General features: G+C 51.9%; 1 protein-coding gene across 3 annotated transcripts in view; it reads right to left on the bottom strand.

Annotated features, from left to right (window-relative positions):
* POLE (DNA polymerase epsilon, catalytic subunit) overlaps positions 1-13,834 on the bottom strand; it is a 55,737-nt gene that overhangs the window by 23,325 nt on the left and 18,578 nt on the right. For all 3 annotated transcript variants that reach the window (XM_088175796.1, XM_088175797.1, XM_088175795.1), the window contains exons 25-45: positions 11,634-11,848; positions 11,275-11,377; positions 11,034-11,114; positions 10,834-10,956; positions 10,528-10,746; positions 10,021-10,230; positions 8,753-8,896; positions 8,280-8,420; positions 5,912-6,065; positions 5,725-5,831; positions 4,540-4,716; positions 3,936-4,159; positions 3,571-3,791; positions 2,792-2,996; positions 2,227-2,400; positions 1,838-1,963; positions 1,230-1,362; positions 944-1,136; positions 723-854; positions 426-619; positions 22-222 (exon numbers count right to left, since the gene is read on the bottom strand). In XM_088175796.1, coding sequence (XP_088031922.1) covers positions 22-222; positions 426-619; positions 723-854; positions 944-1,136; positions 1,230-1,362; positions 1,838-1,963; positions 2,227-2,400; positions 2,792-2,996; positions 3,571-3,791; positions 3,936-4,159; positions 4,540-4,716; positions 5,725-5,831; positions 5,912-6,065; positions 8,280-8,420; positions 8,753-8,896; positions 10,021-10,230; positions 10,528-10,746; positions 10,834-10,956; positions 11,034-11,114; positions 11,275-11,377; positions 11,634-11,848 — 3,477 coding nt within the window. The remainder of the gene's footprint in view (positions 1-21; positions 223-425; positions 620-722; positions 855-943; positions 1,137-1,229; positions 1,363-1,837; positions 1,964-2,226; positions 2,401-2,791; positions 2,997-3,570; positions 3,792-3,935; positions 4,160-4,539; positions 4,717-5,724; positions 5,832-5,911; positions 6,066-8,279; positions 8,421-8,752; positions 8,897-10,020; positions 10,231-10,527; positions 10,747-10,833; positions 10,957-11,033; positions 11,115-11,274; positions 11,378-11,633; positions 11,849-13,834) is intronic.

The following is a 13,834-nucleotide window of genomic DNA, read 5'->3' as shown; positions in this document are numbered from 1 at the left end:
TCCCTAGGAGAGAAGCTGTACCTGGGAAAGGGAAGGGTCCTTGCACAGGTCCAGGTCCCTGCAGAAGTTGCAGTTCCTGCAGATGACTTCAGGAAGCACATAGGAACGGCAAGGGTCCCGAAACTGGGCTGCTTCTGAGAACTCGCCAACCTCAATGAGGCGCAGCAGGTCCCGGCGTAGTTTGTTCACCTGGTTGGTTATGTTGGCATCCAGGGAGAGGACCTGCAAGGATGAAAACCAGGTGAGCCTAGCAGCAGAAACTGTTCTCAGCAGGACAGCTCAGATCTGTGACCCTCATATGGATTCAGGGCACAGTAAACTGGTTGTAGATCCCTCCTGGGAAAAGCTGCAGCAATGGACAAGGACCAAAATTTCAGTTCAGACCCCAATCCTTCAGCCAAGGGGCCTGACTCACCCCCACTGACCTTGCAAACGTATTTGATGAACTCCAGAGCTGGGTTGTTGAGTGGCAAGTAGGAGCCAGGCAGGACTGGGAACATGTCTGAGGGCTCTGTGGCATTCCGGGAACCAGCCATCTTCTTCTGGATCTTCTGGGTGATGGTGAAGAAGCTTTGGGTGAGCTCATTGGCCACATAATCTTGTGAGAAGGTGATCATGCCTAGAGGGATGAAGCAGAGAGTGAACTGATTGGTGGCACATCAGGCAAGCAAGGTGGGTGGCTCTCTGCCTGCAGCAGGGCTGCCCTGGGGCTTGGCACTCACCAGGCATGGCCCTTAGCTCCCCTAGAGCCTCCTGGGACACCTGGCTGGTGCTCCTCCTCTTGACGGGGGTGCTCCCAGGGGTGTTGCGCCGCAGTTCCTCCTTCATGCTGTGGTACACAGCCACGATGTAGGCTGGGAAGACATAGGCAAGACTCCAGCTCCTACCCAGAGCTGGCACTAGGGGGGCAACAATGACCTCAGCATCTCCCTGTACTGCTCACCTGATATGATCATCAAGAAGTAGCTCTGGCAGGAGCCAGCCTGGGGCAGGAACTGTGCAATGTTCCAGTTGTTCTCCAGCAGCTCCTCCACAATTGGCTCCCCTTCCTCCTCCTCTTCTTCCCTTGCCACCTCCTCCTCCTCCTCTTCCTCACTCTCCTCCTCCTCCAATGCCTGCCTCTTGCTGGTGTCCTTCTGGGGGTCCCAGCAATACCATAGCAGTCCCTCATGCCCAGCCAACACCTCCCCGCTCTGCTCCCAAGGGACAGGGTGCTTCCCATGTCTTACCTCCCCATAGTGGATGCGAGAATCCACTTTTCCCTTGATACCTCCATAATTTGCTGGGTCCATCCAGAGCAGGAACTCCCAGCAGCGGGAGAATGAGATGGTCAGAGAGTGGAAGATCTCCTTGGAGTGGATGCTGGAGGGAGGAAACTGCAGTCAGTCCCTGTGTCAGCATCATCTCTTCTCCATGGGACACTGTGAGGAGGTGGTACTGGCCAGGAGTGTCCCCTTTCCCATCGGACCCCTGCCAGGGATCCCAGGGGAAGTCATGTCCAAGGACACTTGGCTCTCTGCTGTTGTGTCAAGGTGCCTATACCACAGCTGAGATGCGGACAGCCAGCCAGGGGATTAGTTGCTGGGCATCTCAGGCTCTCCTGGAGCTCTCTTCAGGATTGAATCCTATGAGTATACTTGGAATACTGCCTATAAAGGGCAGCTAGGGACAGATTACTACTCCAGGCATGACAGCAAGAGATCTGGGAAGCCTTGTCCGTTCAGTAGCTTTGCCAAAAAAAGTAATAAATTCAGTTCTGAGATGCATCAGAAGGCAAAAAGTCAGAGCCCTGCCCCAGCCCCACCACCCAGGAGCCTCATTTCCAGGTGCACTCCACCTGTTGATGATGTACTCCATGTAGCTGATGGCATCCTCAATGCGCCGCTTCTTGGTGCACAAGATGATGCGGTTGAAGTTGGCATAGACCACAGAGGAGCCCAGGCGCTTGAACTCGGCCACCAGCCTGCAGCAGGGTACAGGGTGGGGTCAGTGGGCAGGAAAGCAATGCCAGAGGGGCAGATGTGACCCAATGAGAATGCGTTGATCCATCAGCCTGGAGTCAACATGCAGCAACACTGGGCAAGGGAAGTCACCCAAAGAGCATGAGAGGTCCATCCAACTGCCCCATCTTTCCGGAGGATCACTTGGGTGCCAGCAGCCTGGTCAATAACACCACACCTCTCTATTCCCCACCCACCCGCCTGGCACACTTCAGACCTCACTTACTGCAGGAAAAGCTTCTTCATCATGTTGTGGAGCGTGCGGTGCAATGCTGGGTCATAGAGCAGGGAGGAAGGAGAGCGGAGCCAGCGGTAAAAGTGAATGACCTGGTTGTCTGCATAGACGTTGTGGTACTGTGTAATCTCCTTCACCCAACTCACCACCATGCTCTTCAAAATCCTGCCAGCAAGCAGAGACCAGCATCACCCCACCAGCCACCAGCAACCCCTTCTCCCTTCCTGATAGGGATGTGTTTACAGACACACTAGAGGATTTAGAACAGGAACTCCCTTGTTCAGCCCTCAGCACATGATCCGTGCCTCTATAAGCTGGTGGAGCATGAACAAAGGAGAAAGCAACATCCCCACATATCTGCTGGCTGAGGCACCAAGCAGCTCTGAGGATCTTCCAGTGTGGTGAAGAAGATGCCTGCCATGCACTTGAGGCCTGGATTTATACTTAGAGCACCCTACAAGCACTACTGCTGGAGAAAGGCTAAAGCCAGGAAGGAATGAAGCAGGACCAGGAAGAAGAGCACCTGCTCAACCTCTTGCTGTTTCTCAAGCCACACCTGAAAGCATTGGAGCAGAGGGCAGTTTCATCGTAGCTGGCTGGGATGTTGGCAGCTTGGTTGCCTGTCACCATGTCCTCCAGGGATGCCTGCTGAATCACATCGAAGCTAATGCTCATGCTGGAGCCTCCTTCCATGTCATTCACGTGGTGGGACTGCAACACGGTGTTCACAGCCAGGCTCTGGATGTCCAGCTCAAGACACACTAACAGCAGACACAACTGTCAGCAGGAAGGCAGGGAAAGGACTAGGAACACACACCCTGCTGCTGCCAGAAGTGCTTTTCACAGGTACAGGGTGATTTAATCTAGAGGTGCTACTGCACTCAGAGGGCAGATGCTTTCATAGGCATGACTGGATCTTCCTAAGTGTTGATTGAGCTTTGTCTTTCAACGAGACTTGGACCTACTGACCTTGTTTTCCTGGAGGCTGCAACAGTGGACCTCAGAAGAACTCACTAAAGCTGCCTAATGCTGTCCCAGCATCACCAGTGATGACCAAGTGAGCTTTCCTTGGGCTGACAACATTGCAGGTGGTGTGCCAAGTGCTGCTGTCATTGGTCGCTGGTAAAAAATCCCTATTTTGATGACTGCACATGTTAAAGGCGAGCCTTCCCTGCTCCAGGACATGTCCCTAGCCATCCATTTTGCCCATACGGATGCTGAAACCTGAAAGCTGCTGGTACAACTGTCACCATAGAGACTCTTTGGGGACTGCATCCACCCCTCTGCAGGACTCGCAGAGCCCCATTCAGTGCTACCACCCTCTTCCCTCTTCACCTGTGGAGTAGCAGCCAGGGTTGTTGATCTCAACTGAGGCTCTCTCATCGAACTCCATGACCAGGCGGTTGTCATCGGCCTCCTTCCCCCCTAGGTCGGGGCGGGCCGTGGGGGACAGCCACAACAGGTGGTTGTGACGACAAAGGTGGCGTGAGAAGAATAGGTCAGAGCCAAAGGTGGAGATGTCATCAGGGAGGTTCCCAATGGGGATGTGGTAGTACCTGAGGCACAGACATCAGTAGTCATTAGTGTGAGCATGGCTGCAGGAAAAACAGAGACCTGACCATCCCCTCAAGGGATGAGGCAGCTCCTGTGGTCCCACTGAGAGCATGGCAGTCTTAGGGGAACATGGCCACCCTAGGTACCTGCTCATCTCAAAAGCCTGGGAGAGGCAGGTATCTAGGTTGAGGTAGTGGCGAATCATGCGGCGGGCGGCATGGCGCTGCCAATCCAGCACCGAGTAGCTGATGTCATCTACCAGCCGGATGGGGACCAAGGGGAACTCCTCAATGCTGGGGATCCCACTTGCCAGCCGTTTCAGGTCCCAGTTGGACTGCACAGCCACCAACGTGGGGCCCCGGCGCTCGTCCTGCACCAAGGAGAAAGAGACATGTCCTGGTGCACCTCTCACTTGCTTAGCAGGAAGCTGGTGGTGTCAGGTGCCCTATCCTCATAGCAGGTCCCACAGTCCTGGGACAGCACACCCCAGCATTTCTGAAGCACTCACCCACCTCCAACACCACCAGCTCTCCAGCCGAGTGCAGGGATGGAGCGAGATCCTGACGTGGGCCCTGCTGCTACCACTGCCCCAAGCAAGCCCCCCACAAGCAAAACAAGCACCCACTTCTTGACCTTGGGTCCAGCAGTTATGTGCAAGTGTTCCTGGTACTAGTGCACCAGTGCCTTCCACAGCATCTTTCCCTTAGTCCCAAAGGTCCCACTGAAACCTTCCCCACACCTTCATTTCACCTTGTAGCCCAAGAGCAGCCGCTGCACACCTCTGTAGATGGCCTTGGGGTCGGTCTCAGCACGCACCTCGAAGGTGTGTTTGTCTGGGGGCAACAGCTCCTTGCCCACCTTTTCCAGCAGAGCCGTGCGCTCCACCGAGAATAAGGTGGTGAGGTTTGGCATCTGGTTGCTGCGTACCTGGGTGTAAGAGGGACCAGGTCAGAGCAGGGGGAGAGTGACCCTGGGTTGTGCAATGCCAGGGGGCCTGTCAAAACACGGCAGGGATGTGCGATGTATGGAGAAACGTCCTGCTGCCTGGCCCTACCAGGGAATGGTCTGGGGTGGAAAGGACCTTTAAAGGCTGTCTAGTCTAACCACTGCCACAGACAGGGACAATACACAATCTCAGAATTGCTTAGGTTGGAAAATACCTTTATGTTCAAGTTCAGCTGGTCACCCAAGGCCACCACTAAACCATGTCTCCAAGTGCTACATCCTCCTATCTTTTAAATCCCTCCAGAGATGGTGACTCCACCACTGTCCTGGGTAGCTGTAACAAGGCTTGACAACAGTTTTGGTGAAGTTTTTCCTAATCTTCATCCTATGGTCAACTAGACCAGGTTGCTCCAGACCTCATCCAACCTGACCTAGAATACTTCTGGGGATGGGGCAGCCACAGATTTGTCAGCAAACCTGTGCCAGGGCCTCACCACCCTCACAGGGAACAATTTCGTCCCAATATCCCACCTAACCCTGTCCTCTGGTAGTGGGAAGTCATTCCTCATTGTTCTGTCACTCTATCCCTTGTCCAAAGTTCCTCTCCAGCTCTTTAGGCACTGGAAGGGGCTCTAAGGTCTCCCTGGAGCCTTCTCTTCTCTTCTCCTGGTTGAATACTTCCAGTTCTCCCAGCCTGTCTCTAAAGCAGAAATGCTCCAGCCTTCCTCAGAGCATCTTTGTGGCCTCCTCTGAACTTGTTTCAGCAGCTCCATGTCGTTCCTATGTTGCAAACCCCAGGGCGGGAGGCAGCTCTACTTGTGGGGTCTCACCTGAGCAAGGCAGAGGGGCAGAATCCCTCCCTTCCCTGCTGCCCATGCTGTGGGGATCAGTCCATGACATGGGGGGGTTTTCTGGGCTGTCAGGGAACATAGCCAGAGCACGTCCAGCCATCAGCACCCCCAATTTCCCACTCCCCACAGTGCTCCTTACCTTGTCCAGCACGAAGACGGCAGCCTTGCGCTGTGAGGGGATGAAGAGGCCCAGGAGTGCCTTGCTGCCCTGGGAGCTGTGGTACAGGTAGATGTGGCGAATGCTCCCTGGGGACACAGAGCACAGAGCATCAATGGTGCCCACGGACACCAGGTGCCCCAGGAGACGCTCTCCCAAGATGCCTCACCTGGCTCCAGGTAAGTGAATTGTGCCAGTGAGCGCATCTCCAGGTGCTCAATGTTGAAGGTTTCAGCCTCTCGCCCCGCCAGGTGCCGGACAAGCTGCCTGCTGACCATGCACACGCAGCCCAGGTGGATGAGGGCACGGAAGAGCAGTGGCACCTGGAGTGAGGGGGAGAGATGTGATGGAACTGCTACTAAGCTCTTCTTGGGGGTTGCAGACCTAGAATGACCCAGATTAAAACTCACAGGTAGCACATACCTGAGGTGCCTTGGCATGAGTTTGGTATTATCAGCCTCGCTAAAGGTATAGAACAGGTATCTCAAAACACGTGTCTTCCTATCTAGGCCCAGATCCCACCATCAAGGTACTATGGAGGACATGTGGAGCAATATGTGGGCAATCTTGCTGCTCTGCAACTTGTGGTTTGTCACTCTGAGGCAGGGGCTCCATTTGAACCTCCAGGTAATTGGCATGATGGGAGAGTCACCACAGATCCATCCTGTTTTATTAACCCTGTAGCTGTCAAATCTACTGCTGCAAGAGACTCCTGAAAGCTTGCTGAGGAACCTGGTCCCTAACTAGTGAGAAGCAATAAACACTTGTTGCCTGATTGCTCTTCCCCTTTGCTAGTTTTAGTTGTAGAAGCCCCTTACATCTCTTCAGCAAGATGAAGCATTCCCATCTAAGTTCCATCCCCAAGGGCAAAGTGTTCCCTCCCTTGCATCCTTCTGTTACTCCTGCTGCATTTTTTCGGATCATGAACAGAACTGCATTGCAGATGTTTAAAGATCAAGACAGATCTTCCCTTGCCCAGATCAGTATCCATCTGGGTTAACTGTCTCTGGGGATGAAAACTCCACAAACCCTTGGGCAACCTGCACAACGATATTTGCAGAAGTTTTTTCTGACATTTACACAGAATTTTCATGTTTTAGGTTGTGTCCACTGCCTCCCATTCATTCCTGGGCACCAGAGCAGAGCCTGGCTCTTCTCCATTCTTTGCATCGAGCCTCTTCTGTGCCGCACAGTCCAACTCACTCAACCTCCCTTCAGATGACAGGTGCTGTTACCCCATGACTAACTAAATTCCTTCATATCTTTAAAACTTCTCCATGTCCTTTGTTTTACTTCAACTGCTCGTTTTAATTTCCTGTTAACTTCTTGATTTTTCACTTTCCCACTTATTAAACACTACTAGAAGTGGAGAGGACTCAGGTTTTCCTAGAGGAAGGTCTATAGATATAAAGAATTTGGGTACATGCCAGTCACTTCGGACAAGTAATCTGAAGTAAGTTTTGGGTGCCGCTTACTAAACCTCAGTATGGTTTGACAGGCACCATTTTCAATTGCTGATGGCATATATGATTCAACCTTTTACATCACCACAGGATTTCATAGCCTCCACATAATCATTAAGAGTTGTGCCTTGCCTTGAGAGACCTTTCTTCAAATTTTTCAAAAGCAGAAACTTAAGATGAATAAAAAAGTTTTCTTTAACTATGTCCCACTGGAATGCTTCTCAGGTTACACCAGTAACTTCAGTAGCAAAAGTCACCCAACTCCTTGATGATCTTTTTGCCCTTGCAGCCTCCTGCACCTCAGAAAGCATTTCATAGGCAGTGGCACCTCTGCTCACAGCAAAGCTTGTCCTGCTCAGGACTCTCCATCCATGATAATCCTACAGTGCATTTCAGTACCAAATTCACCTGCCTTTATGCTTTCTTTAACTCCACTCCTACAATGGTGTGGTCTATTCTGCCACTTCCATACAGGCCAGGTCTTTTCACTACAATATCTTCTCAGTTAAATTCCTGTCATAAGGTTGTATCTGCATGACAAGTCAATATCCTCACTGGAAGCAAGCATCTGAGGTTCCCACCTTCATTTTCAGCACTGGCAAATTAAATTTTAGCCTCATTCCTTTCTACAAGATTTCTTTTAGGTTATGCTTGCTTTCCCCAAACTTCCAAGTTATATGCTGTTCTTTTTTCTAAAGCTTTTACAACCATGTTTTAGAGGACACGGCACTCAGACGCTCAGACCTATGTATTACTCCACATATGTTTGGTTTCCCCCCAGCTTTACTCCAAATGCCCGTTCTCCTTCCTGGTTCCAATACCAGCAGGGTGGCTCTGGATTAGTTTAGAGGAAGCTCTCAATTTCTTTCCCCAAAGTTTCCTAACTCCAAATAAACTGAAGTCCCTTTCTTGACATACTGTAACCCATATGCTGATACTCAGCATTTGTCCATATGAGCATAACTGCCAGTTTTCTGGAGAATATCCAGGGTCTTGGATTTTTGGTCTCATTGTAACTCAGACTAACAAGCTACTGCTCAGCAACCCTTAAAGACGAGCACTTGGAGGAGTTACCTGTGTCTCATACACTCCCTCGATGTCTGGAGCAGAGAGGTCCGCATTGATTTCGTTAATGTGCTCTTGGTACATGTCTTCAGGAACAGAGTATTCATACAAATTGTAAACTAAGTTTGAGCGGGGCAGGATCCTGTTTACCTGCCAAGGCAAGGGACAGGATTATTGGGACACATCCCACCACATGGCATCACTGTCAGGACCCAGGCTCTGAGCCAGGCTAGCTCCTGGTGCTCTCTCTGAAGGAAATCAGTGCGTTATGCTCATGCACGTTACAAATTCCTGTAACAGAAAACTTGATTTCCAGGTAAGGTGGGATTAGTAGAGGGACTAGGACCTGGATGAGAATTATCCATGGGGTAGAAGAATGAGGTGTTGCACCGCAAATGCTTGTAAATCCTGCTTACGGGGAGGTGAAGTGTCTTACCTAAGTGCAAGCAGCTGTTTCCCCTTCCAGAGGGGCAGGTCCTCACCTTCCTGTAGGCTGTTCCCTCCTCAGGCTTTGGGATGCGCTGGTTGACATAGAAGACACGGGGAATGCTCAGCTTGATGCAGTGCAGGTCACTCCCTATCACTGCCCACAGCCGGAACAGCCCAGGCTGGCCAGTCTCAGCGATCTGCAGGACATGGGACACGAGGTCAGTGTTAGGAGATCACACATGCCCTCAGTGTTTACACTGCAGAGCACTCTGGGGATCTACATGGTCTGCTGGTGGCTAAAAACAAAGCAGGGGGCTTAGAGAGTCATCACTTTCAGCTCTGCAATCCATGTCCTGCTACTGTCCCAGGGTACCATGAAGAAAACTCTGCCTCAGGCTGGCCAACTAACTCCAGTGAATATCTTCCAAGTCACTTTGAAGTCCTAGACCTGCAGCTCTGAGACCTTTCTGTAGGATGCAGGGGGGTGACAGAGGTTGGGCTTAGGTGGCCACACTTAACAAATGTTTGCAAAAACACCTGGATGACACCACCCCACCTCTTCATTTGTACACTGTCTGCTTCTAAACACCACTGGAACCCTGCATCCAATGCTGGGCTCCTCAACACAGGACATAGACATACTGAATGGAGTGAAGGGCCACAAGGAGGAAGAAGGGATTGGAGCATCTTTCATATCAGGAAAGGCTGGCAGAACTGGGACTGTCCATCCCAGAGCAGATAAAGCTCAGAGGGATCTCATCCATATATATACCCAAAGGGAAGTGCATAGAGGACAGAACCTGACTCTCCCCAGTGGTACCCAATGGCAGGACCAGACATCATGGGCACAAAGCAGAATGCAGGAGGGTCCTTCTGCATGTCAGAAACTTTCTCCCTGCAAAGGCAAACCTGGTCCAGGTTGCCCACGGAATGTGTGCACTCTCCATCCCTGGAGATATTCCACTGGGTCCCCAGCTCTGGTGGCCCTGACTGAGCAGGATGTGGGACCAGTGGGACATGAAAGCTGCCCCAGCCTCAGTGGATGTTTTTGCCGTTCTGTGACTGTGGAGTGCTGCCTGAGGCCTGAACTAGACCTGCCCCACCAGCAGATCTATCCTGAGAGTCACCAAGAATGACTCTGTAGGCACCTGTTTCCATCCGGATGTGTGTGAGTCTGAGGTTCTGCAGCCCCTCCTGGGCTCCCCAGGGCTAACACTTACATGGGGTAGGTCAGGGTTCCCGAACTTCACCGTTTGACCACAGAGTGTAAACGTGAGGCTTGTGCCCCAGGCTGCTCTGTGGCAGGTCACCTCCCTGGTACCTGCACGATTTGCCAGGGCAAGTCCAGGATGCTGCGCGCTGTGCGGCGCAGGTAAGTGCCCAGCCCTTTGGAGAGGGCATCGCGGACTGCTCCTCCACCTGACACCACCCCAGCGTCCTCCAGCCGCCGCCTCTTCCGCCGCTCCTGGCGCTGCCGCGCTTGCAGCTCCCACTTCTTCTGGTGGAAGCGCAGCCAGACCAGATGCTCTTCCTGAGTGGGGTGACAGCAAGCATGAAATCAGCAGAGGCTTCCTAGCCCCACAACATCACACTATACAGCGTAGCCCTCCAGCCCCCAGTCCCACATCATGCTCCTGCCCCAGCTGCGAAGCCCGCCCCCCCCCCTTTTCTCTATCAGTGGTTGCTTTTCTGTCTCCTGGTTATATTTCCCTTTGTATCCCAGACCCACGCGTGTGCAGAGTGTTTTGGAAAACCCACAGCTTGCTCCTGGAAGCACCCAAGCTGCTTGGATGGATGAGTACAGTCCTGGACAATCTGCTTCACCTACCCTGGTGGTGCCAAGGAGTGGAGGTGGTCCCAGGATCTCCCGCCAGGACTGGGACAGCTCCAGGTCCTGGGACAGCTGTTGGCTTTCCTCTGCTGCAGGGATGCGCTTCCGCTTATTTGCAATGGGAACCAGTGGCTGAAGGATCTTGACAGCCCTGAAGTCCTCTATGTCACCCACCTGTGAGCTGGGTGTCCCATCCACAGGCCGGCTGGCAGGAACCTGAGAGAGCAAGGAAAGCAGCAGGATGGGGGCTGCAAGAGAAAAGCCCCACTGGCACAGCTAGCACCTTCCCCTCATCCTCTTTACCTGTTTCTTGCCTTCTGAAACAAAGAGCTCATTGATTTTTTTCTGTTTGTACACATCATTCTTCTCCAGGAGTTTCTTATGAAGCCAGTCTGGGTGTCGGACCCGTGGCACTGGGTTCTTTACCTGCAGAGTAGCTCCAAATCACACTGAGTCCCCAGCACAAATCCTTCCTCCTGTCCACCTCCCTCATTGCCACATACCTGCTGCAGGGCTGCAGGAATGGTGATGATTTTCTGGATGGTGCTGCCCAGTCTCTCAATGTAGTAGTCCCAGTCCAAGATCTGGGAAGAAGGCAAAGCTTGGACAGTGAAGAAATCCAAGCAGAAGGGTCCCCAGACATAGGATCAAATATGCCAGTAGCACCCCCACCCCAGCTCCCTGCTTTGTGAGCACAGGAAGCAACCGCCCACACGGGGTCATCTGAAGGGATGCCTCACTCACCGCACGGATGTTGAAGTCCTGCAGTGAGGGACTCTTCAGCCATTTTCGGAGGTAGTGTTTACGCACACTGGGCTCGGCTTGGAAGATGGCAAGGGGGATGGCCCTGGGGAAGGCAGGGAATCAATGTCCTAGCACCCAACCATCTACTCTCCCAGCCTGTGGAGATCCTCCAGGCTTCTCCTAAACTCCTGCAGGCCACTAGGCTGTACAGTGTTACCCATTGCCCTGCCCATGGCCTGCACCAGATTCAGGGGATGACCTGGCCATGTATTCTATTTCTCTTCCTGCCTGCTACCTGCCCATCCCCTCTTGGTTTCTCCCACAAGGCCAGAAGCCCAGGCCCCTCCAGATGAGGTTACCTCTCTGTGACTGGAGACCCTTCTGGTTTCTTGGAAATGATGAAGCGACAGCTCAACCCTGCATCCTTCACCATCTGGTCCCCCAAAAATTCTGCCAAGCGCTTGGCAGTGCTGATGGAGGTGGACTTCTGCTCCCCATAGTCCTCCAGTTTGCGTGACATGGACCGGTTCTCTGAGATGAGCTCAAACAGCTCTGAATCAGGCATGTTGGCAGCCTGAAAGACAGGAAAAAGCCCAAACTTATCAAGAACAAATGATAAAACTTTGCTACTGTCAGGAACGGGGAGCACCACACACAGCTGATTGTGTCTCTTTACAGGGAGCCTGAGAATTGCTTCCTGGTGCAACTGCCAGTGGGACCTATAGAAAAGAAGGAATGTGGGGTTCTGACTTGCACGTTTGTGCCACGACTGGGCTGTAGCAGCACCTCTTTGTGTTGTGCATGAAAAGTTAGGCTTACCAAAAATTTGTTGCAAAACAGCATCACAAAACGAAGGACTGTAGAAGACCAGGACTAAACATGTTTTGTCTCAAACATTCTGAGTATTGCTACAGGAAAGGTGTGATTGGAGGAGAAGGTCCCACGGAGGTCTGGCAGTGCTGTTCTGAGCCAATTCTCTGCCACACCTTAATACTCATGCTTAGTCCCCTCAGCAACACACATTCAGGAGAAGGCTGGCTGTGCATGAAAGGGAACAAATAGGTCCCCCTCTCTCTTTTCTTTTTATTCTCTCTTCCACTTGCTTTGTCTCATTGTTTGATCCAGCTCTGGACCACCCATGTGGCATGACCAAAGCAAGACCAACACAGATCTAAGGACTGGTGATATTCTTTGTTTTCTTCCCTTGTTTTGCCCGAGCAAAGCAGGGCTGTCATATTCTACTTCATACTTTGTATTGAACCCTGTTGTGCGAGTGGGGAGCTTGTGTAAAGGTGTGTTGTGGCTTGTTAGCCAGGACCTTTGAGGAGTGGTGCTGTGGCTCATGTGCCAGCACCTTTGTGTGATGGTGTATTGCAGCTTGTTAGCCAGTACCCTTAAATATTGGTGGTCTATAGCAGCTTGTGAGTCAGTGCCTTTTGAGGAGCTTGTGGTGGGAGGTGAGAACTTATTGAAGTGTTCAGTACAAAATGAAGGGCTTTTTTGCTGCCACTCTTTGTAGAAGTCTATTGTAAGAATTTGCTTGTTGACTTTTCGAGTTTAAGCAGTGGGCTGGTTGCTGGAGTTACAGCGACTGTACACTAAAACATAAAGAGTTCCTGACACATGACCAGTGTGTTTGTTCAACCTGAAGAGAATTTATGATGAACATCATGCCCCCGGACCAGTAGGTCACGACAAGGACCCAGTTAGACTCTTGTTCCCTCCCACCCCCTTGTCTCAGAATCACAGAATCATTCTCACAGAATCACAGAATCATGAAAAGCCCTCTAATATCACCAAGTCAAACCATTCCTCCAGCAGTGCCAAAGCCACCACTAACCCATGTACCCAAGTGTCACATCTACACAGCTTTTAAATTCCTCCAGGGATAGGGACTCTACCACTGCCGTGGACAGCCTGTCTGTGCCAGAGGTGGACAATCCTTTTGGAGATGAAATTTTCTCTATTACTCAACCTAATTTTTCCTGCTGCAATTTGAGGCTGTTTCCTTTAATCCTGTCACTTGTTCCCTGGCAGAAGTGCCCAACACCCACCTGTTTCCACCCTACTGTCAGAGAGCTGTAGAGTAAAAATGTCCCCTCTGAACCTCCTTTTCTCCAGGCTAAGCCTCCACAGCTGCTCCTCAGACTTGCACTTCAGCCACTTCCCCAGCTCTTTTCCCTTCTCTGGACATGCTCCAGTCCTTCAATGTCTTTCTAATCCTGAGGGGACAAAATGTGACCCCAGGGTTCAAAGTGCCTCAGTGTCCAGCACAGGGGGATGGTCATTGCCCTGGTCCTGTTGGCCGTGCAATGGCTGGTACAAGCCAGGTGCCATTGCCCTTCTTGTCTACCTGGGCATGTGTTTAGTCACTCTTGATCAGCACCCCCAGACCCTTTTCTGTCAGGCGCTTTTCCAGGCCATCTGCTCCCAGCCTGGAGCATTCCATGGTGTTGATCTGGCCCCTGTGCAGGACCTGGCACTTGACCTTGTTGAACTTCAGACCCTGACCTCAGCCTATGGATCCAGCCTGTCCAGATCCTTCTGCAGGGCTTCCTGC

The sequence above is a fragment of the Sturnus vulgaris genome, chromosome 19, assembly GCF_052056855.1.
Source record: "Sturnus vulgaris isolate bStuVul1 chromosome 19, bStuVul1.hap1, whole genome shotgun sequence".
Lineage (NCBI taxonomy): Eukaryota > Metazoa > Chordata > Aves > Passeriformes > Sturnidae > Sturnus > Sturnus vulgaris.
Note: the sequence above shows the minus strand (reverse complement) of the source record. Positions and strands in the feature narration are given on the sequence as shown.